The sequence below is a fragment of the Anas acuta genome, chromosome 15 (assembly GCF_963932015.1).
Source record: "Anas acuta chromosome 15, bAnaAcu1.1, whole genome shotgun sequence".
Classification (NCBI taxonomy): Eukaryota; Metazoa; Chordata; class Aves; order Anseriformes; family Anatidae; genus Anas; species Anas acuta.
Window position 1 is genome coordinate 12,460,888 of NC_088993.1, and position 25,632 is coordinate 12,486,519.

General features: G+C 40.3%; 1 protein-coding gene across 19 annotated transcripts in view; it reads left to right on the forward strand.

Moving 5' to 3' along the window:
- Positions 1-2,387: 2,387 nt before the first annotated feature.
- Positions 2,388-25,632, forward strand: part of SUN1 (Sad1 and UNC84 domain containing 1) — a 30,182-nt gene continuing 6,937 nt past the window's right edge. Inside the window, exons 1-16 of one of the 19 annotated variants that reach the window (XM_068699374.1) lie at positions 2,411-2,537; positions 9,638-9,734; positions 15,406-15,597; positions 15,901-16,091; positions 16,575-16,601; positions 16,692-16,895; positions 18,517-18,639; positions 19,631-19,714; positions 20,006-20,116; positions 21,500-21,598; positions 22,277-22,370; positions 22,463-22,521; positions 23,667-23,812; positions 23,955-24,179; positions 24,680-24,766; positions 25,134-25,177. In XM_068699374.1, coding sequence (XP_068555475.1) covers positions 9,658-9,734; positions 15,406-15,597; positions 15,901-16,091; positions 16,575-16,601; positions 16,692-16,895; positions 18,517-18,639; positions 19,631-19,714; positions 20,006-20,116; positions 21,500-21,598; positions 22,277-22,370; positions 22,463-22,521; positions 23,667-23,812; positions 23,955-24,179; positions 24,680-24,766; positions 25,134-25,177 — 1,763 coding nt within the window. In that variant the 5' untranslated portion in view covers positions 2,411-2,537; positions 9,638-9,657. The other 18 variants (XM_068699376.1, XM_068699378.1, XM_068699379.1 and 15 more) reach the window with 18 other exon arrangements.

Below are 25,632 nucleotides of genomic sequence, written 5' to 3' on the forward strand. Positions count from 1 at the left end.
TAATCGGCTTTTCTTGTTAATGTCTGAAATCCCCTGTAAGTCGGGACGATGGCAGGATCTAGTGGCAAAATTGAAGTGCTTTGCAGTTCCCTTTTTACTGGTAATTGAACTACACTGCATGGAGCACCCATTTCCTTCGGCCGACACCAGTGATGGTGTGAAGAAGGGGCCCTCATCAGTTTAACCAAAATGTCTGGTGAGAAACTTTTTCTTTAATTGTCAAGAGAGAAATCAGACTTTCAGATACTTTAGGCAATTTTCATACTAATGCATATACATGATCATCCCCTCATCCATGGACATAAAGGTCACCACACATCCTCACACAGGAGTGTTTCTACAGAGTCCCCCTTGCCCGGTACATCCCTGCCACACATTGCCACAAGACCCTGGAGCCAGGGGCCATCCTCATGCTGCTGCTGAGCTCCCTGTGCCCTTAGCTTTTCCTACATGCACAGCAGTGTGCAGTGCCCAGTTTTACCAGTCAGAAACTCCTTACTGCACTGGTCACTGTCATGTTCAGCTCACACTTTTAATTGCTGTGAGTACCTCTAACTTTGTGGTTGATAGCAAGGGCAAGAATACAGCAGAACAGGTTTGCTAGGTGTGAGTGCAGGAATGCTCTGGGAATCACAGTCGAACTGGAAGGGAAGAAAGCAAGCATGTGCAAAGAGAGGGGAACTAGACGTGGCCCTTGGATTGTTTGGCCATGCATTGTAGTTTCCCTATACCTGGTGTCAGTTAACAAAGTTTTTTTTTTTCTTTTTTTTTTTTTTTTTCTAAATACATAACTGCTTTCTAGAGCATCAAAACTGAAATACTTCTAATACAATCAATTTTTATTCCTATTGACCATTTTTCTACAGAATTTGGTTTAGCTGATAAAATTGAGCCTGCTTTATGTTTTAGAGCTCATTGTTGGTTGCTGAAAATTTTTGAAATAGTTTTTATTTGCTACAGAGTAGTTTTTTTGTTTATTTGTTTGTTTGTTTGTTTGTTTCCCTGAACTGTGGAAAAATTAACTGTGTGCCAGCTTATTTTAACAAAATTGGACTATTGGACCAAGTTTCACTTAAATTCTAGAAGCGAAAGGCTCTATTGCTCCTCATAGCCAGGGAGCAGAGGCAGAGATGAATCTAAGCCATCCTTCTCAAGCCTCTTGGCCTGGCTCTGACGCAAAAAACAGCTGCCCAAGACAAGACGCCTGGGGAGCTGGAGCAGTGCCCAGGGAGTGATACGTGCTTTGTTCTGCTAGAGCAGAGTGCACCCTGCCCTGGCAGGGCTCCAGTGGAACGGGTGGAGAAGATCCTGAGAAGACCTGGCCTTGTACCGCCAAAGACTTTGAGAGATTTAAGCTCAGTGATTTTTGTTCCGTCTTGTGCATTTTCTGCTCTAAAGACACAAAAACAGTTGCAAAGTACAGAAAGAGAAGGTGTAGTCAGCAGAGGGAGGTAACTCACCTTTCTGCAAACTATTGAGCCACCTACTGTGAGGTTGTGACTGGCTGAATGTCTTACCAAATTATGTGCTAGATTTCAGGTGTTGGGATCAGCTCAACTTTGGTTACAGCATGTTAAAATTTTCACATAACTAGAACATAGATCTTTTAAAATAAACAATCATTGCCTAAAGTCGGTGCTACATTGATGTTAGCTGGTGACTTATTTGAATGTCCCGATGTTACTTTTCATTCTTCTAACTTCTCACCAATTTTGCATCCAAACTAGTACAAAGAGCCTCTTTATTTAATAGTAACATATTTATGACCCAGTGTTTCCTAGCAGGCTGAGTCATTTCTCTTGAACACCAGTAAATAAATGTTTTTGGGCTGGTTACATACTAAGTTACCCATACCCTGTTCTTCCATTTGAGCAGTTGCTGACTGCAGTATATCACAGCACCAAGCCCATTGTAGGGCTGGGGGGACCGAAGATTTAGAAAAAGTAACTGAGCCACAGATTTCACATTGACTGTATTTGCATACACTCCCTAAATATTTGAGCAGAAGGGCTTGTTTCAAGCCTCAACTCCTTTGCTGAAAACAGGTCCGTGACATTTTGTTTTAGCGCAGTAGTCCAGTGGTTACTGGGGGCTGATGCTCTTTTGTGCGGAGCACGGGCTCAAAAGCACTTCAGCCTGCCAGAGCTTTGGGAAATCCCATCGGAAAGCGGCAGGCGAAAGGAAAACCAACCCCGAGCTGCTCGGCTGCCCGGTTAGCGGGCATTCTGCACTCACAGCTGCCCAAGGCCTCACGTTGCTGAGGGGGACGCCGAGGCCTGGGGCCGCCCGGCGGGCAGAGCCCGGGGCAGGAGCAGCGGCAGAGCCACCTCAGGAGCCGCAGCGGGTGAGGGACGGGGAATCCGTGAGGTGGCAGGGCCGGAGCCGTTGTCCCGGTCCAAGGGCGGGCCACTGCCGGCGGCACAGCGCGGGCGGGGCGGGCGGGGGCTCCCGGCGGCCTCGGTAAAACGGGCGGGGCGAGGCCAATCTCTGCCGCCGCTGCCGCGGGCTCTGCCTTTCCTTCGCTCCACCGGCACCAGGTAACGACCGGCCCCTGCCTGCGCCCCTTCGGCCGCTCCTCAGCCGCCTCCCTGGGCCTTTCGTCCGGCAGGCGGAGCCTCCCCGCGGGAAGGGAAGGGGCCTTGAGCGGGCGGGTGTCTCCCCTTCCCCTCACGGCTCTGGCCGCCTTTCCTGGGAGCAGGCGGGCTGGCGAGCAGCTCGCCCCGCCGGCAGCCGCGCTTTCCTTCCCCTCGCCCGCTGACAGGCGGTGGCAGCAACCGCCTCGGCCCGCCCTGGGCAGCCGCCCTCTGGGGAGCCCTCGGCTCTCCCTGTCGCCGCACGCTCCCTTCCCATCGGTTTCTCCCTGGGCTCTGAGGGTGCCTGCCCTGGCCCAGCCGCTGTGGTCCCTCGGGGGTAGGCGATAAGGCGCAGGAAGGCGCCAGGAAGGGAGGCTGCACTCACTGGGTCGGGTGTTGGCCTCGTCTTGGCGCCTAAAGCTGTTTGAATCGGCGCTGCTGGAGCGGGAGCAGGAAATCTGCCGTAGCTAGCTGCTGCTTGGGTCCCTCTTGGCCTGGCTCTTGGTGTGTTGCTTTTTTTTTTAGAGGTAACTATAACCAAGACCTTCACACACTGATTTTGGGAGAGTCGCTATGTGTGCTGTAGCGTTTGGTGTTATACAGTCACTTGGCTTTAGTGCGGATCTGACAGGCTGTAACCAAAGCTTTGGTCCTGCCCAGGCTGTGCCCCCTCGGGCTGGTACCTCAGGCTGGCTCCTGTCTGTGTGCTGCTCCTGTAGGGAGCGCATTGTTAAAAGGTATCAGCCCTGTCTGTGGCTTTATTACAGAATAACATCACATAGGTCAGTATTGGGTTCATTTCGAGATTGTAGAGGTGTGTTTGGCACGTGATAGCCAGGTTTGGTTTCTCCCCCGTAATGATGGGGGGCTGGTGGAACGTGGAACTGTTTAGATGCAGCGCCTGTTTTGTGGTGGTCTCACAAAGTTTTATGTTGGCTGAAAAGAAAAAGTGTTTGATTTGCCCTGCTTTGTCTCCATTTATTAAAAACAAGTCTACAAGTCTATCATCTGTTACAGAAAAGGAAAATCTTAGATTGCAAACTCCAGGATCAGTGTTTCTGCAATGCTTGCAATCCCTGTATCTCACCCTCTCTGTTTTTCTGATTATCATTTCACAAAACTGAACTGAAAATCTCACTTTGGCAAATTTAAAAAAATAAACAAATCTTAGTGCTTTGGAGTTGGCTGTTAGGGGGTTTGTGCTTCTGTTGAATTTACAAGCCAACGACTAATTTCATTGTTCACCTGAAGGGCTTTATTCATATTGATTTTAATAACAGGAAAGTGAGCTGTGGGGCTTGTACGTTGTAAGTGATCACTTTATTGTTGAGTTTTGTCATCAAGGCTTCTTCTTGTGATACGTCACCTACTGTGGCTGCGCTGTTCCACTGACTTGCGGTTTGGTGAGTGCAAGTTGAAGATTTTTTGGGGTATGCAGGTAAAGAGTTGGGAGCCGGATACCGAGTGGGATGCTGGGTTGTATTTTTGCTATTAGACAGTTAATATTGAAGCTATTTTATTAGGTAAGCAGGGAGTGCGAGATGCTGAGCACGCCGCGCTTTTCGCTCTCTGTCAGCGCACTTCCCCTCAGCGCACGAGCACACCGCGCAACTCCGCGCTTCCAAAGAGCGCATCCCTCCTGCCCTGCTGCTCGCAGCAGCTCAGGGGTTAAGAGCGGCGAGGGCTGGCCCCAGCGGCCTCGTCCAGTGGCTTCCAAGCGCGGCTCTGAGTGGCACGGGAGGCTCGGAGCGGCCGCCCCCGACCGCCGCGGCCTCCGGGCTTTGTGGGCCCAGGCGGCCATTTTGTGACGGCGCTCGCTGCCCTCAGCGCTCGGCGGGGCACCGGCACCCGGGCGCCAGAGCCCGGTTCCCCTCCGGGCCGGTACCGGGCCCTTCTCGGGTCTCTGCACCGCCTCCATTTGCTGGGGGCAGCGGCCGGGAGAGCTGCGTGAGCGAGCGAGCGAGCTCGGGCTTTTGGAGCGGCTCTTGGAACCCGAAGGAGGCAGGTCCGCGGCGGGGAGCCGAGCCGCTTCGCTAGCGGCGTCCGGCCTCGCCTTTCGGCTCTTTGTAACCGGCTGGGGGATAACGTGGAGGTCCCTGCTTTATAAAATCACCCGGTGCCTGTCCGTGAGACAGCGCGGAGGCTCCCTCCTTTGTAAAGTGACTCAGTGCCTTGCCATGCAGCGCTCCGGGTGCTGCGTGTGTGTAAACAATGAGCAGCCGTGTTTATTGCCTCGCTGTAGCTGCATGTGTGGCTGGCTTCTGTCAGCCTTCCCTTCAAAAGCCATTTAAAAGGCGCTTACTGTGAATATTCGCTTTTACCTCTTTGTGGAAAACCTCTTCTTCGTTACTAGCGTTTCAGCTTGACAGCTGTGTTTGGGGATCTCTCTTATAACACTCAACGGTAACGTGTAGTTTAAAACGTGAATTTGATTACTGTCTTGTTCGTTTGCTTCTGTTTTAAGAGTGCTGATCTTTTAACAATGTGTATTTTTAATAAAATGTTGATTTAGCATGGAGCTCTTTGCTCTTCAGCCTGTTTAAACTTGTAGTTATTTGGATATATGGAAATGTACTTCAGGGGTATAATTATTTTGCCTTTTATACAAAGAAGAAATTTCTTTGGTTATTCTGAATACTACTATAAAATTTGAAATTACAAGTAAAAATAGGTTGCTCTCAGGAACTGCTAAGGTTACATGCTAGATTTCCATTGCTGTTAACAATTTTGCCCAAAAGTCAGAGTAGTTTTTGAGGTCGTAGTCGCTTAAATGAGTTCATTTGCTTTAAAAGATAGGGGTAGAATAGGTTCTACTTGTAGTACTGCTGACATCTTTCTAAGGCTTTAAATACATCATTTATTACTAACCTTGTAATCTATAATATAAGCTATACTTTGTTGCAAACTTTCTCATTCCTGATTTGTGACATAACTGTCAGTTTGCTGTAGACAGCTGATTTATTTTACTGATAAGTACTTGTGATCCCCCCAAAAAAGCTAAAGTATTGCACAAGTCCTGGCTTGCTTCCTTTGTGTCCTCTGTCACAGGGTGGTCCAGCAATTACAAAAGTTTTCTGGGCCTTGGGAAATTTAGGTTTCGGTTTTCTTCTATTTAGCAGACTTCCTGGTGGGTGTTTCTGCTCTGCCAGGGTCCCACTTGTGAAATGCCCATCTGCTGCTTCCTTTGTTGCAAGGGGTGTTCGTTAGAAAGTGCCTAGAAAGTATTTTTGTCTCTGTAGCCCAAAAAAAAGAGTAAGTGGAGGCTATCCTTTCCCTGGTACATATTTGTAGTGCATAATACAACATATATTTGGTGCTGCCTTCCCTCTTGTGACACTTCTGTGCTCCAAGGCCCCTGTCAAAGCATCCTATCAACAACAATAAAAACAACAATAAAACCAAGGAAGCTTCCAGCAGTGCTGTTAGGGTTTTATTGAGGCAGTTTGATTCTGAAAGTGATGATCAAGCGTATAGTTCTGTTAGGTAAACAGACTTACAAGCTGGTGTCACTCGGACACTTCATAGTCAGCGTCCTCTGGAGACAGCCAGGGAGCTTTGTTCAAAGCTCAGTTCTGTGCTGATCAGAAGAATCCCAGGGCTTCCTTCTGTTCTGCCCAGCTCAGAACTTGTTTTCTCCTGCACTTCTACTCTGCTGATTTACTCAAACACTGATTCAGTTGGATAGCAAGAGAGAGATGATGCTTGAGATGACTTTTTGTCTGCTTCCCCTAAAAGCAGATAATCCAGCTGTCTCTGTAGGAGAGAAGCTGGTTTGTAAGTCGAAGTAGTGGTATGACAGGGCTATCTAGGCGCTGCTTCCGTTTCAGATTAAACATGTGCTTCTCTTCAGTTGCCTTTAAGTTGTCTTAACATATCTAACTGCTTTAAAAAATAGTAATAAAAATGTTTTATGGTCTTTCTAAAGAAAAAAAAAAAGGTGTGGTTAAAATCTAGGCCTACTAATGCTTGCAGCAAACTGGTACTCAAAGCCTGCATTAATCTTGGTCCAGACAGGTCTATGGTAGCCAAGTCAGAAGGCTGGTGAGCCCCTGAAAATGATGAAACTGGAAATAAGTACTGAGACTACCTCTCAGGTTCCCTGCCAGGTTTTGTAGTTTTGAAATTCCAAACTATTCTGTTAGCGTGCCTTTTTTCTGATTCAGTTGTATATGGAAGTTTCATAAACAGGAGGAATTACTGGGATGGGTGAATGCTGGAGTGCTGTCAAACAAGAGTGAACAAATTAGAGGGAGTTATTGTCTTCCACCCACCACACCTGGTCTGCTCTGTAGTTTAAAGTTCTGCTGTAGTAAGTATGTAGAATATTTCAGAATAAAATGGGCTGATTATTTGTTCTGAGGAGGGGCTGTGGGGGGTTGTCTTAAAGAAGTGGTTACGTAAAATTCGACTATTGAACTAGTAGCAAGGTTTAAAAAAAATAAATCCAGCTTCGTAATAGATTTTAGGTGCCTATTTTTGAAAGTTTTGGTTATACCTATTAAAATTTAAGTTCTGTTTAAGTCAGTTAAGGCAGTTTTGTTACTTCAAAAAATTGAGTAAATGGTTTTCCCTTTGATTCTGAATTAATTTTAGAGTATCAGACCAACAGTGAGTCAAACAAAGTCCCTAAATTTTCTAAGTGCAATTTCTAGCTGTGGGATGTTTAGATGCTGAACTCCTTGTCCCTACTGGAGATCTTGGTGCTATGAAAGCCAACTATTAATAGACCTAGGCATTAATGCATGCAAGGCTTTTAGTTAGCAATGCCATTGTCAAGTACTCATTTTATGTAGCTAAATGGTATGTTTCAAACTTTATCAGATAAAATGATGGCAATTCTAGCATTCGATTTCTTCAGAAATCAACTAAAGAGAACTGGTGGGAAAGAAGAAAAGAACAGGGGGGAAAAAAGCTGAGCCAAGCCAGCATGTTATTTTTTGGTCTGCCTTTGTCTTGCCTACGTGAGTAGCAGACAGGGGAGGGCTGGTAGCTATGGAAAGCTAGGCTATGCGAGCAAGTTCCCTATGTGGGAAAATATTGCTGGATGTCAGGAGCATGACATCAGTTGTTGAATTGCCAGTGTTTCATCCTAAGTCCAGTCTTCAATGTCAACATCCCTCAACTCAAAATTCACTGTGTTTCCACTTTCATTATTGGGGGGCTCGTTGCTGTCTGGTCTCAGTTTCCTGAGCTCTGTTTGTTGAAGTATGGCAGTGGTTGCTGTTCATTCCAGCAGTATGTGCTGCTTATTCTAGCAAAGAATTAGACTGCTTTGCTAATGCTTCTGCACTACTGAGCCAAACTTCCTCTAAGCAAGAACAAACGTGATGCACAAGCCAGTGAAAGCATTATGGCTCTGGGACAAGTGAAGCAAATTTAGAGAAAGATGACTTAATGGAAATGCCTTTTTTTTTTTTTTCCTAATCTTCAGGAGCTAGTGTGTAAAGAGCAGAAGCCAGAGATATTATTTCTCATTAACACTACAAATTCATGGGAGGTGCTAGCATTCAGAAAGCTACAGTGTTTAGGCCTGTAACTTTCAATTTAAAAACAAGAGAGAAACACTTGCCAGTAGCAGTGGAAGTACCCTCCTAGCCTATTGACATAGAATTGTAGGATGGGTTGGGTTGGAAGGGACCTTAAAGATCACCTACTTCCAACGCCCTGCCATGGGCAGGGACACCTCCCACCGGACCAGGCTGCTCAAAGCCCTATCCAACCTGATACCAGGATTTGGGGGCTGCAGGTGGAGTGGCAAAGAGCAGCGTTTAGTGTTACGTGCAGAGATTTCCTTTTGAACTGGCTTTAGTTGTACCTGCAACTCTGTTTTTTGTCCTTATTTCTTATGTGTAGGCCACTCTACAACTGAAAACTCAGTTCGGCATAGTAAACAACCCCAAAATGAGATATTTGTTGATGTTTTGATTACAGTGTAGCTAAGGATATTTTCATTTTAGTTTAGGCATGTCAATACAGTTGTGTGGAATATCTCTTACTGCTGCTGAAACAGGAGCCATAGATAATCTGAAAATAGCCAGGATTCCACATTACTAACCATGTGATTCCAGAATAGCCTGGTCCCTACTTGTTAACTATCAGTAACCTACTATTGAAGACTATTTTCTAGAAAAGCAAAACAGCTTTCTTGTAACTAATTGAGTAGAGACAGGATTAAGTTTTTTTGCAGATATTTTAAAAGTTCAAGTTTACATAGCACTACAAATAGTCACACAAGTTTCTTGATACATCTTTTTTTTTTTTTTCCTTCCTAAAACTGTAATATCTTTTTGAAGACCCTGTGAAAAGTTTTTGCAAGTTTTTGGGTTTGTTTTTGTTCAGTGTGTGTATTTTCTTTAAGTGGCTGGCACTCTGGAAAATTCTAGCCACGTGAGTCATTCTGCACTTGGCTCTTCAGTTAGGGCGTGTTAGTATTTCTATGACACAAGTACACAAGTTAACTGAAAATAAATACAATAATAAATACAATTTAATGTGAAACACAGGGAACCTTGCTGCTTACTGGATCATGTTCAAAGGTTACAGAATAAAATGATTTGAATATATGTAAAAACTTTCTCACGTTTCATGTACTACACTTTGTTAGTGCACGAAACAGCCCGTGCTTTGCTCAATGGGCTTTTGGAGCAAAACTCATTATGAAGAGACCTCTGAAAGCAAGGCAACATGTTAAAATCTGTATTGTTTAGCTTTTGGGGCTGGCAGCATCACTCAGTTCATATGGAAGTGGTGTAGTTCAGTGCTGATAAAGGCTTGGCTCACGCTACAGTAACGTGCCAGAGAACTCGGAAATTGCCGAAAATAGAGTATCATAAAAAAAAAAACGCCCAACTGCAGTCAGAAGAAGTACACTGAGCTTCATGCAGTAATGATAAGGGCTATCTAGCACTAGCAGCAATACTGCTGAAATACTGAGAGCTCCATATTTTTGGTAACAGCTTTTATTATTTCAATACTTCGTAACACAGGCTGAACAATGCAAGGGCTCTTACATTGACTATACATAGTTTTAAGTCATTGCATTGCTTTATTTTCACCTTTTACAGTATGATTTGAAACAGTCAACATGGATTTTTCACGACTTCACATGTATACTCCTCCCCAATGTGTGCCAGAGAACACTGGCTATACATATGCACTCAGGTGAGAACTCTTTTCTTCTTGTAGCGGAACTGTCTGTGCTCTGATTGTTGTTAATTCTGGAGAGTATAGCTTTCACGGTAAGTAGACAGCCTCTCTAAAGAAGTGTGCTTTAACTCGTCTGTTTTGAAAATAACTGGTGTCCTAAGTGGAGGAAAGGATACATGCTGAACTGATGGGACAGTGGCTGTGATATGACTCAGTGTTTATTAGTTACTGTGAATAAACTAGTCTCCACCTAGTTACGATTTCTGTTCTCTCTCTAAAAGTCACCAAATTCTTAGATGTTTCTATTGCAAGTTCTGTGTGTTTGCTTTTGTGACTTAGCATTATTTTCCACTATAAAATACTGATTAGTATGTCCTGATTGCTGCTAGTGTGGAATTTGTCTGGAAGTTGCGCATTGGTCACTCTTTATAACCAAAATTGCTTGTTGTGCAAATACAAAAAGCTGTATTCTAATGAACTTGTTTTTTCCCTATATTTTTATTAATCTGACCATTAGACACTTCGGTTTTCAGAAAACAACTCTGTAGTGTGTCTACTATTTTCAGTGTTACACTACTCAAAATAGATGCAATACCCATTTGAGTTTTTTGAATGTTAATAGAGGAGATAGTCTGCTGATTAAATCCGTCTAGTTTTTCCTGTTGAATTAATAAAGGCATTTTGAAGCAAGTATGCATGAATGGGTCTGAGTTACTGGTTTGGCTATTTTAGGATTAAAAAAAAAATCATTAAGATCCTTTTTCTATTCTGTGCTTGTAAATCACTATTATGTATTTAACGTGTTAATCTAGTATTTAGCTTTCAGGATACTTGGCTTCTTGCCATTAAACCAGGAATTGACAAAATTGTAGAATGTAATACTTATAGAATTTAATTGTTTTTGTATACTCTAAAACCATGTAGCTTTTTCATCTGGGGGAGTGTCGTTTTCTTAACTATAGACTGTCAGAAGCTCTTGCAAAATGGAATGTGTTTATGTTGTACCAATTAAAACAAATTGCAGCTCTTCCTGTAGCTCTAGAAAACGATTGGTTAAATGTTGATTAAATACAAGTGGGCGTGCTGGACAATAGAAGCTGACTTTGATTCCTTAGGTTGTTTAGATGATGATTTGATGTCTGTGTGAGCATATCTTTCTTAAACTGAGCTGTGCAATTGTCATCTAATTGGATTTCTTTTCCTGTGTTGTTACATTTGCCTGAAACAATACTACTATGTTCAACACTACGATCTTCTCCACAGCAACTAGTCTTTCTTGCAGAGGAGAGAATAAGAAGATCTTAGTACTAACTACAGTTATCAAGATTTGTTTATTTACATTGTAATACTCTTTTGAAAAGTACTAGAAACATAAACTTCAATGGCATGCTTGTTCTAACCCCATGTTAATTTCAGTCTGAGCTAGGTTTGTCTCCTTGCTTACTATTTTGTCATCTATGAGTTGGTTTCCACTGAAGCAGACAAAAATACCATACAAGCAAGATTAGCCTGCCAGGAAGGGAGGATGCAGAATGATAAGTCCTATAGTGAATTTGGAGTATAGTTCATCTTAACTTTAGTAGCTTTTGTGTGGAAAGTATGTAGAAAGTGTTTGACTTCCTATGTAAACAAAGACTGTTACATTGCAAAGCTGATAAATTGTAAAGAATTCCTCATAGAAAGGGAGGGTTACACTTCTCAAAGCTTTTTGGCATCCTGTTTTTCTGTGTTAAAACAGAGCTTGATAAACTGAAATTTTAAAATGGCCTTAATGAAGGCAGGTATAGTTAAACTAGGTCAACATTTTCTCATTGTAACTTTTCCTTGGGTAGGAAGAAAGGATTAGACAGCACTCTAAAATTTCCTCTTGAAAAAATTATATGAAGCCCAAAATCCTAAAATAATGGGGGAAAACTGCTTGGTGCAGTGCCTGCTTTCAGGGTGTTAAGAGTAAACTGCAGTCTGCATGCTAAATCTGCAGAAAGCCATGTATTACTCGTATAACTTTTTCAGCGTTGTGCCAATTAATATTGGAATAACCTGAAGAAAGGGTGAGTTAGGGGAGTTGCTCATTGGAAGTGTTTTCATGCTGAAATTCATTCCCTCCATCTCTGCCTGCGTTTGCTTTGCTTACATCTTGCTAAGTCTTGTTCTGCCTTTGACAATTCCATCTTTACAAAATCTGTCTGTGGGCTTCTTTAAAGAAATTTGCTTGTGTGTATAGCATTGGAAAAAAGTTTAATGAATCCAGATGCCATAAAGCTATTAATACATGTAGAGTTGGTTATAAACTATTAATAGAATTTCTATTAATACTTACAGGGATTACTGTGTATTCATAGCTGTTTGTAGTGCTTGTACTTTGTGCTTGTACTCTTTCAGCCCAGATCAGAAAAATATTAAACTGATACAGCTAAATAACCTTTTATCCTCCTCAAAATGCGAGTCAAACTTGTGAATCGCACTCACTTGTCAACATGTAATTTACGCCCCCTCTTCACGCTGATCTCTCCTCTTGAGATCTTTTGAAACAACATCTTTTGAGATGTTTTTGTCAATTCAGGTACCTCTAACACTTTTTTTTTCCAAGCCTGAATTAAAATGATAAAATTTCAGTTTAATTTTTGTCCCAAAGCATTAAATCAGGATTCATCTTTCAGTGAAATAATTAGGTAAATGACTGTATGTGTTCTGGGACTAATCAAAGGGTAGCGCCCTTGGTCAGTTGCTGTAAGTGATGCCTTGGAGGTGTTCAGGGCCAGGTTGGACAGCACCCTGACCTAGCAGGTGGCATCCCTGCCATGGCACGGGGTGGAGCTGGGTGGTCTTTAAAGCTGCTTCAAACCCAGGCCATTCTGTGGATGTGTGATGCCCTGGTCAGAAGGCATGTAAATGGTTGTATGCTGTTTGTATGCCTGTGTCCATGTTTTATGATGTCTCTTTACACCTAAGAGAAATGTAGCTATAGCACTTTTCTATTGTGCTCTTAACTAATCAAGAGCATTAATGCCCGCTTTGTGCTGAGGAATGCTCACAAAATACATGATGCTGTCCTCTAGACAAAGGTACATGTGTGCTAAAATTGGCAGATGTCATTCTCATTCCGCTTGTAAAGGTACAACTTGAGAATAATCCCTCTGAATTCTAGGGCATTCTTACTCTGCAGATCTCATGTGAAGGAGGTATCAAGGTAATAGCTAAGAAGCTGGAAATAGATGTAAGATTGGATAAGTCAGCAGGTCTGCCCGCAGCCGGGGGAGCTGCTTGTCAGGGGAAGGAACCCATCTGCACTGTCTCCTAGGTAACCTAGCAGTGTAGGCTAACTGCATCCTGCCTTTAGTGTTTTTTGGCTAGCTGTGCATACTAGGTAGAAATACCATCCATGTACAGGTTCACTTCTGTCTCCTGAAAGGAAGGACTGGTTTTTGTTTGCTGTAATGCCTCTTTTGTGGAAGGAAAAGATCTGTTTCTCAAAATGTGGGGAGTGAAATGGCAAGTTAGATCTGTAGACGCTGTCCTGCCTTTGGAGACTTTATTTCAGTATGAAAAGAATTATTTTCCTGTGTAAGCAAGATAAGCTCTTTTTTGTTTAGAATAAAAGGTACAGTGACTTTTTTTTTTAGGTAGTAGAGCCCACCTCCAGGCTGTGTATTGAACCCAAATTGATACAAATGCTCATTGACATCCCTAATAACAGCAAGTGTTTGCAAACAGAAACAAATTGAGGCTGCTTACAGCTGTCGGCTTGTCCTGTGTACTTTGTGTTCTTGTGAATTGAGTGTCTGTAAGAAACGTTGGGCAAAGATGAGGCAAAGCAAATGATAGTGGCAAGTGTAAATAGCAAAACTGAGTTCTGAAACAACTGTTTAGGGAGGGACTCAACAGTTAACTATTGAGGCTGGTCATTTCAGGATGAACAACAGGAAGAGCCCTATTTAACCTGTATTCTCGATTCACATCGGTCACAGTGCAAACTGCTTAAATGTACCATTTTTGAAAAAACTCTGTTACAGCCTTCTGTGCCTATCCAGATGAAAACTAAGTCTGTTCTCACATGAGGCTGCTCCTGTGTTTCCTTTTCCCCTCACCCCAAACATCGGGAAGGATTAATCAGCATAATGTATAAAGTATGCCAGATTGATCTTAAGCCGTGCTTAAGACTCCTGCCTTGCCCAAGGTTGCACTGTGCATGGCAGCATTAGCAGGCAGATCAGTACAATCAGGCAGGTGGTGCCAAACACCTGCTGTCAGATCTGCCTACCTCTGGGCAATAGAAGAAGCCATTCCAGACAAACTCTGGTCTGGTTCTGTGAGCTGACTGCCTGTCTGCTGCTGGAGCACCAAACTCAGCGCATTGCAGGAAAGAAACTATTTTTTTTAGGCAAAAGAAATTCAGTTGACGTGCTCTAACTCAGTTGCACCTTATGTGCTTTATTTCACATTGTGCAGCAATCAAGAAACTTGCTTCAGAAGCACCCCCTCATCAGAATTAAGTCACTGCTGTAAGTGTAGCTAGGAGGACTCGTGATGTTAATTTATTTGTATGCCAGAGTAACGCACCACTTCCATACGATTACTTTGTAATGTTCTGTGATTTCTATTGTTTGCATCAGAAAGGTTGCTTTTGCAAAATTACATTTTACAGCAGCTGTTTGGATGCCTTCTTAACAGGAAAGAATCCATTTTAAATTCTTATTGCACAGGAGAATATTCGCTCAGCTCTAACTTGTTTGTTCGTTCTAGGGATTTTGGTGAGGAAGCTGCTTCAATACTTCATATATTTCTCAGTTGTGTTTTTTTCCCATCAAAAAAGAAAACCCAACCCCAGGAGTATTAAAGCACCTTCTGTTACAGCTTTGCATATTTCTGCGGCCCAGCAGGGGACGGACTCCATTGGTGTGCTGACCTAGAGCGTTTTGAGTTTAGACCCTTTGGTTCACAGTGCTGAGTGGTTCTAGGAGCTGGCCTGCTGCAGGATGCCCTGCGATGACAAGCTCTGCTCAGTTACATAACTGAATGTTTCTGTTCATTGTGAGCGCAAGTTTAGCTCAAGGCGAAGCTTCTGTTTTAGGAAACGTTTGTCTTACTGATCCTTCTGCTTAATCTATTTGTATTTGCCTTGTGTTGCTGCTTTGCTTTCATTGTGAGTTTTCAGGAGGATTCTGAGAGACTTAAGTGTAAAGGTGTGTATAGTGTTCCTGGGATATTGGTGTGAAGCTTGTCTGTGTGTAAATTTGCCCTTTGTGTGATGAAACGTGAAACAAAAATGAAAATGAAACTACCTTGTGACTTAGTGTACTGTGAGTTTTAATTTGTTGCTAGGCACGATAAACTTTGTCAGAAATGGCTTCGTCTCTTCAATTGATCTCAAAAGTTCTGTGTGGGGGGGGCTGCGCTATGAATGTTTACTCTGGGTCAACTGCAAACGTGTTTTCCATGGCAGTTGTTTCTTTTTAACTGTGATTTGCTTTCCATTGTTAAACTTGTAATGGGAATTGCTTGGGAGAACCTTGAATACCTACATACTCCTAAACTGTTTGAGTAATACAGTGTATCGTGTGGGGTTTGCTCCACAGCCCTGGATAAACTACTTTTAATGGAAACAGTCTAACTTGAATGGCATGTTTGTTTCTAGGGGAATTTTCTCCTCAACTCTGGTAACTTTGCGGTTCTTATTTTGCTTTAGTTCAAGTTATTCTTCAGATGCTCGGGATTTCGAAACTAAACACAAAATAGATCCAGTATTTGATTCACCAAGAATGTCACGGCGTGGTTTACGGTTAGCTGCTGCAGGACATAATAAAACAGATGATGCCCGAAGTGATACCCTTCATGACAGCTCTTACTCTGGAAACGTGACTTTCAGAGAACAGTCTAAGTAAGCATTTTTATAATCACAATTTATTGGAGTCTTGAGACTTGCTGTTTGAACGTGATAGTACAAAAATACTTTATTTTTATTCCTTGTTCTCAATGTTTACTATCATAATTTTGAAAAGGATATTCATTATGTGGTTTATAATGAAGTCTTTGCAGAACTGTAGATGCTTTAAAGTGATAATTTTCTTTGAAACCTGATTTGTCTAGTCACATCTGTATTGAAAAAGCTTTTTTAAAAAAAAAAAACAAACAAAAAACAACACTTTAGTGCTATGTCTCTTATCTTTGCTTTGTTCTCTAGGGTGGTAAGGCAGCGCAAAAGTACAAATAAGCGATCTGGCAGTGTGAGAGAGACACCAAGGAAAACCCTATTCAGCTCTCCCATTTATAGCCAAAGCAGTTTCAATAGCCATACCACTGATGCATCCATGGTGTCCACAGTATTGGATGAATCTTCGATTCGAGAGCAAACAGAAGTTGATCATTTCTGGGGTAGGTAATGATTGCTATTGGTAATCAAACTGTGAAAAACACTTATAGACATATGTTTATACACACCAAACCATGTCTTCCCCACTTGTTTTTCCACACTGCCCCTGAACACCTGCACATACTTCTACTTGTGCTGTAGGTGTCTCATTGCTAAGATGTCTGCTGGAAATTTGCACTCTAGTACAGCTGGTTGTGCTGACATAGTCAACATCAGGACATACTGCACAGTGTAGCTGATATATAAACCAAAAGTGTACGATTATGTGACACAACATTATAGGTGGTTTTATTAACTGTTGCCATACTACATTAACACCTGAATAAAAGACTTTGCTAATCTGAGGGACTAAAAAAAAAGTTAAATACCAATCATTTAAGACTGCAAAGAAAAGTCACTTTCATTCATGTCAGATATAATAGTTGTTCGTTGGGCTTCCTGATTTTTGGGAATGAACTTGTTTTTTTTTTCTTTCTTCTTTGAAGGTCTCGATGATGATGGCGAACCTAAGGGTAACTAAGCTTTCCTTCTGCTTTTCCATGCATTCTATTTAATGGTAATTAGTGAAGTCAGTAATTTTTGCACTGAATTTTCTACTCTAGGTTTGCTAGGTAGTGGTACTATGCTAACACAGGAAAATGGAGATATGGCAACAGCAGAAACACAGACCACAATGAAAAATGGCTACATCTGCAGTGATTGCAGCATGCTTTCTGAACGGAAGGAGGCTCTTACAGCAAAATCAGCTTCTTATGTGCCATCTTCCAGAATTTACTCTAGGGACAGGAGCCAGAAACATCCATCTAGTAAGTAACTTTCTACTGTGCTTTGTTTACATAGCAGAATGTTATGTGGTTTAATTGATGCATTTTCCATGTAGTGCTATTTAAGTACTCTTCCTCCCCTGTTTTAATTATTGGTTAATATAATTCTAGAGATTGGATTGTATGAAATATTTGTTTCTGTATCAGCTGAAACTCATGGTATCTTAAGTTATGTCCAAAATGATATGAAACACAATGTGCTGCTGCAACCAGCATTGATATTTAAGTGTCTCTTGATTTGTTATCACATGTCTGTCAATGGATTTTCAAATTGGAACTTTTCTAATATGGTCCAATTATTTTTTTTCTTAAGTGATTTGAACTTTTAAGACTGAGCAGAATTGTTACTTAGCAGTGTTCCTGTTACCCCAGAAAACCTGGAGATACATGTCTACTTCTTTGTAGGTTTTTTTATTTAACCTTTTAGGCTATTAGAGTTCTTTTTTAAGAGGTGAACCTCAACCACTCGAAAGATTGAACTCCAAAGGAGAAAAAACTATTTCTAAATAGACTGTATAACGACTATATTCTTGAAACTTGAAAACACTTGAATCTGCTGGGGGAGGGGGGAAGAAAGGAAGACTTCTGCCTTTCGAAGGCAATCTCCATTCTCTGGATAGTGGATAGTTGGCATCAGTGTCTTGGCTTTATCTATGCATCTGTTGCATAGCATCCTGAGCTTCTTGATTGTTTGAAGTCCTCAGTGATCGCTAATGTGATGTTTCTTCAATGGCCTTGAATTAGAAAAGAACCTCTTTTGTGATTCTGTAAATATTATTCTTGAATGATGCACATTTTCAGTAGCGATAAACCTGTTTTGGAGTGCAAGGTATGACTTCAAACACTTTGAGACAAGTATTTCTTTTCTGAAATTGTATAGCACAGGTAGGAATTCTATTATCTTGGCAAAATGAGCTAGTTTTTGACACTGTATGAAAGTTGTTGTGTTCCAGAGTTCGTATTCACAGAGGATAATCTTAGAAATGAATCCATCTTTATATACTCTTTTGAATTCTAATCCAGCAATTGAAGTTGTGTCGGGGGTGGGACAGCACAGAATCATGGCAGATTTTTTGGAATGTGGCTGATACTAGGAAAGCAGCACTATGGAGGACTGATTTTGTTCCTGCTGCTCGAAGGAGAACTCTCTTCAGCACTTGAGGCAGACCTCTACAGTAACTCTCTTCCCTTAGTGTAAATGCAAGAAGAAGGTAAAAAATCCTTTCCCTTGTAAATCCAAATTGTTTGGAGTTGTAGCTCACAAAATCGTGATCGACAGCTCAAATCACTGAGAAATCGTTAGTTCTGTAAGCAAGGAATTCATCACTATTCACTGGAGTTCTTAATTCCTCACTAAGGAAAAGTACTTGTGCTGAAGCCATCGTCTTGAAGTCATAGTTCTTGCAAAAACATTCACCTGTAATACCAAATGCTTCTAGACTTCTCAAACCATGCTTTCTTGAGTGTCGTGTTCCTGGCTAAACAAAGGCTTTTGATGCTTCATCCTCACTTTTCTGCAAGTTAATGGTCATCAGAGAATAGAGGTACATCTTTATGTGAGTGAATAACTTAGATTCACACTTCTTTTTTTTTTTTTTAATAGGGGGCATGTATTTCTTCATGAGTAAGATTCTGCGATTGGTCAAACATACTGCAACTTCTTTTGCATCCCTGTTAGTGCAACTATTTCAAATGGTTTTGCTGAAGCTGAGTTATGAATTTAAAGGTACCTTTTCAGTTGTCTTCCTTGGTCTCCACAGAAAACCAGTGTGTCTTTGTGTTTTTTTTCTTACAGACTTCATGTATGGCACTATGGTGTTCTTTTATAGTCTTGGATGGCTCTTGTCTTTCTATCTTATTTTTTAATTCTCTCACTTGTGCTGCCCTTTTCATATTTTGCCTCTGTTCTGGAAGTATCAGGATCCAGGTATGTGAGAGATATCTGTGTTATAGTTAAGATTCCCATGTTGATTTTCTACTAGAAGACTGTAGAAGATAGAAGCTTAAGTTGTTTTTCAAAACTGTTCTGTGTGATAGTGTGGAATCTTAACTTCTCAGTGACTGCTAAGGTTTGGACTACTTTTTTGAATCTTTCAGGCCATTTTGCACTTAAAGCTTAATTAGATTTGTCTTGTAAATCTAAAACTCCAGTTGTTGCTATGTATTACGATAATACACATCTTGTTTTCCTTGAATAAGTTCAATTCTTCTTCGCCTTTTTCGTCTGTAACATATGCTCTATGAGTGAAGTTAAATTACTCTATATAGAAGGTAACTGATTTTTATACGTATAAAAATTTCTTGTGTATTTTCTTGTCTTCTCTGCCTCAGTGCTGTATAGCCTGTCTTAGTGCTCTCTTCTTAGTTGCTTAAGATTTCTGATAAAACCAATATAAAGATGTGGCTCACTTGACAGATGGGAATAGTTACTCAGGATTTGATGAGTTGTAACTCAGGATTTGTTTTTTAAATTAACTTTGCTATCTGAAAAGAAGCAGGAAGATATTTATTTTTTTTCAACCCAGAAACCCCTTCTTATTTAAGGAAGACAAAATAGGATTGCAAAGGGCATACTTCTTCCATGATCATTTTTCAGGTTTCCTATGGATAACGTGGCTTTTAATACTGAACCAAGCAAACTTAGTTAAAATCACGATATATGAAAGGCTTTGAGCTTGAGAATTGCATTCCATTTATCCTTTCTGGATATATTGCAGCTCACAGAGATTACTGTGGAAGCATGAATGTAAAGGAGTTTTACAGAGAGGATAGCCATCATGATGTGAATGAGGAATCAATATGTAAGTATAAGAATTTATTACGATTAGCCTTGGGCTGTATGCTAGGGTGTTGCTGTAATGATGCTATGGAAGCTACACAGTAAATGCTTGCTTTCTAATTTAGGTGTAGAAGGGAGAACAGTGATTACCTAGTATACTGTACCCCAGACAAGTTTTAGTATGTTGGAGTTTGCTTAATAGTTCTTGGCTTGCTAACTGATGTCATGAAGTAGACTTGTTCAAATTATCTTGTAACAATCTTGATTTGATCCTGATTTTGTCCCATTAATCGCCTGTTACCACAACCAACAGGTGGTGACTGTAAGGGGAAGAAACTTCTTGAAACATACACCACAGAGCACATGCAATCTTCAAGGGCTAAAAGGGTAGCAAGGACCATTTCGCACACCTTTTCTTATGCAGGTTGACTTGAACATTTTTTTTATTTTGCTTTTATTTTGCATCACAATGTCTCAATGTTAATCATTTGTACTATTCTGTGTTTTTTTTTTTTTTAAATCTTCATCTATCAATGTAGACTAAAATGTAAAGTGTCTAGGAAATCAAATTGCTTAACATCTTTCAGCGTCTTTCTTTTCTGATTTCTTGTGCTGATAATGGCTTTTGTACAAGCTTGGTAGCTGGCTTACGTATTAAAAACAAGGTGTGGTGACAGCATACATCTTGTGTGTTAGACAGAAAAGTCGGATTGTTAATTTATTGCGCTTTGGGGAAGCCTGTACTCTTGATAGGGTAGAAAGCTGCCATTAAAGCAATATGAGGTATGGGTATGCAATAATTTAAATAAAGGGTTTTTAATATTTTATTTTTGTTCTAGTGATAGTCAGTTTTTACAGGAATCCTATGTAGTGATAGACTCTTCCCTGTGAGATGAGCGTTCCCTAGTTTGAATGGCACAGGCATCAAGAATCGGTTGAGTGTTCTTTATTCAGCAAAGGAAAATGGTTTGAGACCCTTCATTCACTTAAATGCTTTGCAAAATATTGGGTTGGTATATCTATAATCCCTCAGATTAACCTGGACATATCTGCTAATCTAAAAATGTAGGATTACTTTCTAAATGTCTCTTACGTAGTTTGTTGTGTAGAATGAACAGTCTTAGTCCTAGATACAGTAGCTGTTGGCTTCAGTAGGATTGAAGTTACAGCATTTTGTTGTAGCCTGCTGCTTTTGGCTTTTGTTTTAAGAGACTTGAAATTGACATTCTGAAGATCCCTGGGAGCATTCAATTAAATGAAAATTAATTGCTTGTAACTTTCATTAGTGTTTTTTTTTCTGTTTATCAGTATATTTGAGATGACATCATTAACTCTTTCACTGGGTTTTTAAATTTTGTTTCCTTTTTTTACATATGAACCTAGATAACAAACTCAATGTGTAATTCAGAAAAATACAACACTTCTAAAATGATGTGCTTAAAACATTTTACAGTATTACTTTTTTGATATTATCCATTATATTTGGCATGTTGTTCTGATAATGCCGTAATATAAATATAAACTTTGTCTATTGTGAAGTGGTATTCTAACTACATAGAGGTTGTTGATTGTTGTCTATTGCTATACCTGAGAATTCTGCTTCTAAATTGTCTTGATTTTGCTTGGATTCATATTTATGAGTGATTCACTTTGCTTTTAAATACTGACAAGACAAGTCTGTAGGTTACTGGAAGGTATGGTTTAAAATTATGCAGAACAAGTAGTGATCGGGGTAATTGAGTTTGTTCTAGTGCATGTACTGCAAGACTTAAGCTTATTACCATATAGTTAATTTGTTATAACCTAGGTTACTTTATGCTTCACGTGTTGCGAACAGTGGGAGCAACTGGATGGCTTGTGTCTCAGAAGGTGTTGTCTCTACTTTGGCTGGCCATTCTTTCTCCAGGTTACTATCCTAATTTGTGTGTGTATGTCTGTATGTTGCCTGTTTCTTCTTGGCAAAGTAGGAACCTGCAATAGTTGGCTTACACTAATTCTGCTGTGCTTATGCTGTAACTTTGATATCTTGAAATGCACATGCTACTGTGCTTTATTGACCAAAATATGGTTAATGAGAACATGCTTCTGTTCGCAGGCATAATGGGAGACTAACCAGACTGTTTGATGAGGGACTATGTGTGTGAATAACCCAGATAAGGGGTGTCAAGAAAAATGGGGTGTGTTTTGGTTTGCTAGTCACTTCCTGTCATGGTATTCTTGTTAGCAAAAACTCGTTCTGCTAATCTGTGCATTTCTTGAAACATACTGAGGTCCTTGGTGTGTAATAACTTGGACTCAAACTTCGCTGTTGAATTTCTGGCAAGATAGCATTGTTACAAGAGATCATTTCTTCTTTTTGCCACTTCTTCTTTTTGCATGGCTATTGCTTTTGTTGAGTACCTGTTGTTATAATGCTGTCATACTTGTGATACAAACCTAGATGTTAATCTGCGTGTGTTGCCTGTGCTCGTGCCTTTCTCTGCTCTGCAAAGTACTCTTGGCCGCAGTTGCACGTCCCTCTCCTTGGTTTCCGTGAACATGTGCTGCAATAACTGTATTTCATGTCACTGCTTTTGTCTTCTAGGGAGGGCAGCTTCTGGCGTGTTTAGGTTGCTTAGAACTGGCTGGTATCAACTTGTTACTTTGCTGTCTTTGCTCAAGGTGTTTCTTCTTAGAAGGTATGTATTCTTTCCAAATAACTTCTTGTGAGCAAATTCTTTACCCAGATATTACATAATAAATACATTGTTTCTTTCCTGTCCTTCTCTAGATGCCTTCCAAAGATTTTCAAGCTATTACTGTTTGTCATCCCACTGCTGTTTCTATTAGGTACGTGACTTGTTTAGTTATCATACCTATTGCTTCCTACTGCTGTACCAAAATAGTACTTTTAGTTGAACGTTAGGCTTAAGGAGATAATTCAGAAGCAAAAAGACCAAGTTTCAGTTTGTGAAGTGTTTGTGAATGCTTTCAAAGTACCGTGGGCTCTTTTCCTATGAAAGGAATAACTTTGGTTTAATTTCATAGAGCTCTTCAGACAGAGTAAGTATAAATGCGCTGAAGACTCTTTTCCTTACTTCCCTTTATAGGAACAGCATTGAGATCATAAAGAGTAGGCTATGTACTGATTGCTTTTGATTGCTGTCAATCTCCATACAACTGTGTTTAAATTCTCTTAGCGGTGCACGTTAAATCATTCTTTTTCTTTAGACCATACCTTAACTGCTTGCAATACTGCTACTTTAGACAGGTTAGCTGGCAATGTTCCAAGCTGGTTGTCTCTTTTGAAATAGAAGGTGTTGAGATATTTTTGAAAAGCAACTTCATGTCTTTGCATGCCCTAAAAAGCTTATATCCACTTTAGGGAGAAGATAACTTCTAAGAGACTTACAGTGGGGAGCTTTAGGGAGAATAAGAAAGGAAGAAGATACCCTGTGTAGGAAACGCTATTTCTTCTCACTAAGATATTGCAGAAATAAATGTAGTCTTTGTCAATTGCTGTTTCCATGGAAGCATAAGTTTCTTCCAACTTCTGTTAAATATTATGCAATGCAGTATGAAGTAAATAGGGTGTAAGGCAAGATATTTTCCCTTAAGTTAATAGGGTGTAAAGGAAAATATTTTGTCATAAGATAAAAAGCAATATTTATACTTGCCTTCAGTGAGTATGGCCTGTCCTACTCAATAAATAGGATCTATGTTCCAGGGAAGCAGTAACACAAAAGTAAGGATATATCAGGATATATAAGCAGAAGTCACCTGCCTCATAGTTGTGTAAGTGGTACTGATGGATGTTCCCTAATGCTCTTGAGTGGTTGACTTTAAAAAACATTAAGTTGGCTCATGTAGCTAACTCCTATTCAGACTGGAGTAGTGTCTACTGTGTGTTAAAATGAAAGGTAGTTTGTGTCCTTAAATAATAAGACAATCTGTAGATTGAACACCCTTTTTGCTTTTGCTTCTGCTCACTAAAGGTATATGGTTCTGGGGGTTTGATGGCTTCGTTTCATTATTGCCTTTGTTGAACTGGACAAGAATTGATAAAGTACAGAGGATAGATGACTCTATTTATGTTCCTGAGCCCCAGCCTGGTTCTTCTCATACTGTACAGCCTACAAAGGTAAGGCAAAACAGACTAGCCGAGTATTTTAGTCTCTTAAGACCTCTTAACTCCCCTGTCCTCAGTATTTTGCAATAACTGTTTGACACCCAAGAGTAATGAAAATAACTTTTATATATTAAAAAAAATCTTTACACCTTAGGATACCATAAATATCTTTGATTCCGGTCGTATAAGTGAGCTGGAAAAGCAAATGGCCTTCGTGTCTGATAGATGCCATCACCACGATGAAGAGTACAGTAAAGTGATGCTTCTACTCCATAATCTTCAAGATCAGGTTGCCCAGATGGGTGACAGAAGTGAAATATTGAAGCTAATAGAAAATGTAATGGGTCAACATCTTAAAGAGATGAAACTGGAGGAAAAGGTAAAGATAAGTCAGTTACTGACACTTTCTGAGACTGATAAAAGTATTATTTTATAAATGTGGTTTATTAGTGATCTGTCTTTACTATTCTCTTCTTGGTATGAATTAACTCTTAGGCAGTAAATATGAGGAAGTGCTCAGTAGTATTCTGTTATTGCTGACAATAAAATAATTCCGGATAGATGGTCTAAAGTAGAATCTTACGTTGCTGAGAAGCAGCTGGATTTACCTGTTTTCATACAGAAAGAAAACACTAGGAAAGACTAGTGATGAAGGGATTTTATGGTAAACTTACCTGCGTATAACTCCTCCTACCGTGGAATCAAATCTTTTTATTTTCTATTACAGACTTCAATTTATTATGCTACCTGCAGGATAAATCACTTAAGCACTCTTGATAAACTTTGATCACAGAATGAAAGAAACATTGTACTTTTTATAAAGTGTCAGTTATGCTATTTGTACTCAAAGTACACGCCTTTTCCTTCCCTGTTTTTAAGACTGACTTCCTGGCTTTACATCGAGAACATGAGCTGCGCATTGTGATGCTGGAAGATCTTCTTAAAAAGCTCTCTGCTGAATCTAAGGTATTGAAAGTCAGCTTTGATAAGTAGCTATAGTGGTAACTAATAAAATAGGATAAAAGCTTTAAGTTGTGTGTTAGCTATCCCAAAATCCAGTTTGCTTCATTTTAGCTTTTATGCTTGTTTAAGTCTCAAAACTTGTGCTCTTTCTCTTCCTTCTCCATTCTTGAAGGTATTTTCAGTTTAAAGGTTAAAAATTACTCTGCCAGGGAGGTAGATGCTATTTGGAATAAAATCTTATGATACAGAGGCATAAATATAAATAATGTAGGAACATACTCCTGTATAGGTGGGGATAGAAAGTGTCACTTTTTCATTTGTGTTTATTCTTTCTGTATGTTAAACTTAACGCTTTTTGTATTTATTTTAGGATATTCAGAAGGAGTTTGACATAGCCAAAGCAAAAACAGTAAGGTATGAGCAATTCTTAAATATTTTTTCCAGTCCTAGAGCTAACTGATGGCGATAGACATTCTTTGAAATACAATTATAATTTCCCTTGTGTCAGTTGACTGACCTTAAGAGTGTATGTCAGCAAGCACAAACTTGAGTTTCTAATGCTGAACACCAGCACAAGGCCCACTTCTGATGTGAGTGATCTGCAGCTACATGTTTTACTAGAGAAATCTGCTCATGTAGCAGAGTAGAATGACTTACATATTTATGGAAGCTTGAGAGTTTTTCCTCAAATTGCTTAGTGAAGAATACAGTAGATGACTTTGATACACTTTACGTTTATTTTTTTTTTTAATTTTACAATTTATAAACTTGTGTTTTTGGTTTGTCATCTATGCTCACTACTAATGTACTGTGTGTAATACTAAAAAAAAAACAAACTGCAGAACTTCGTTAAGTAGTTTCCCCTTTGG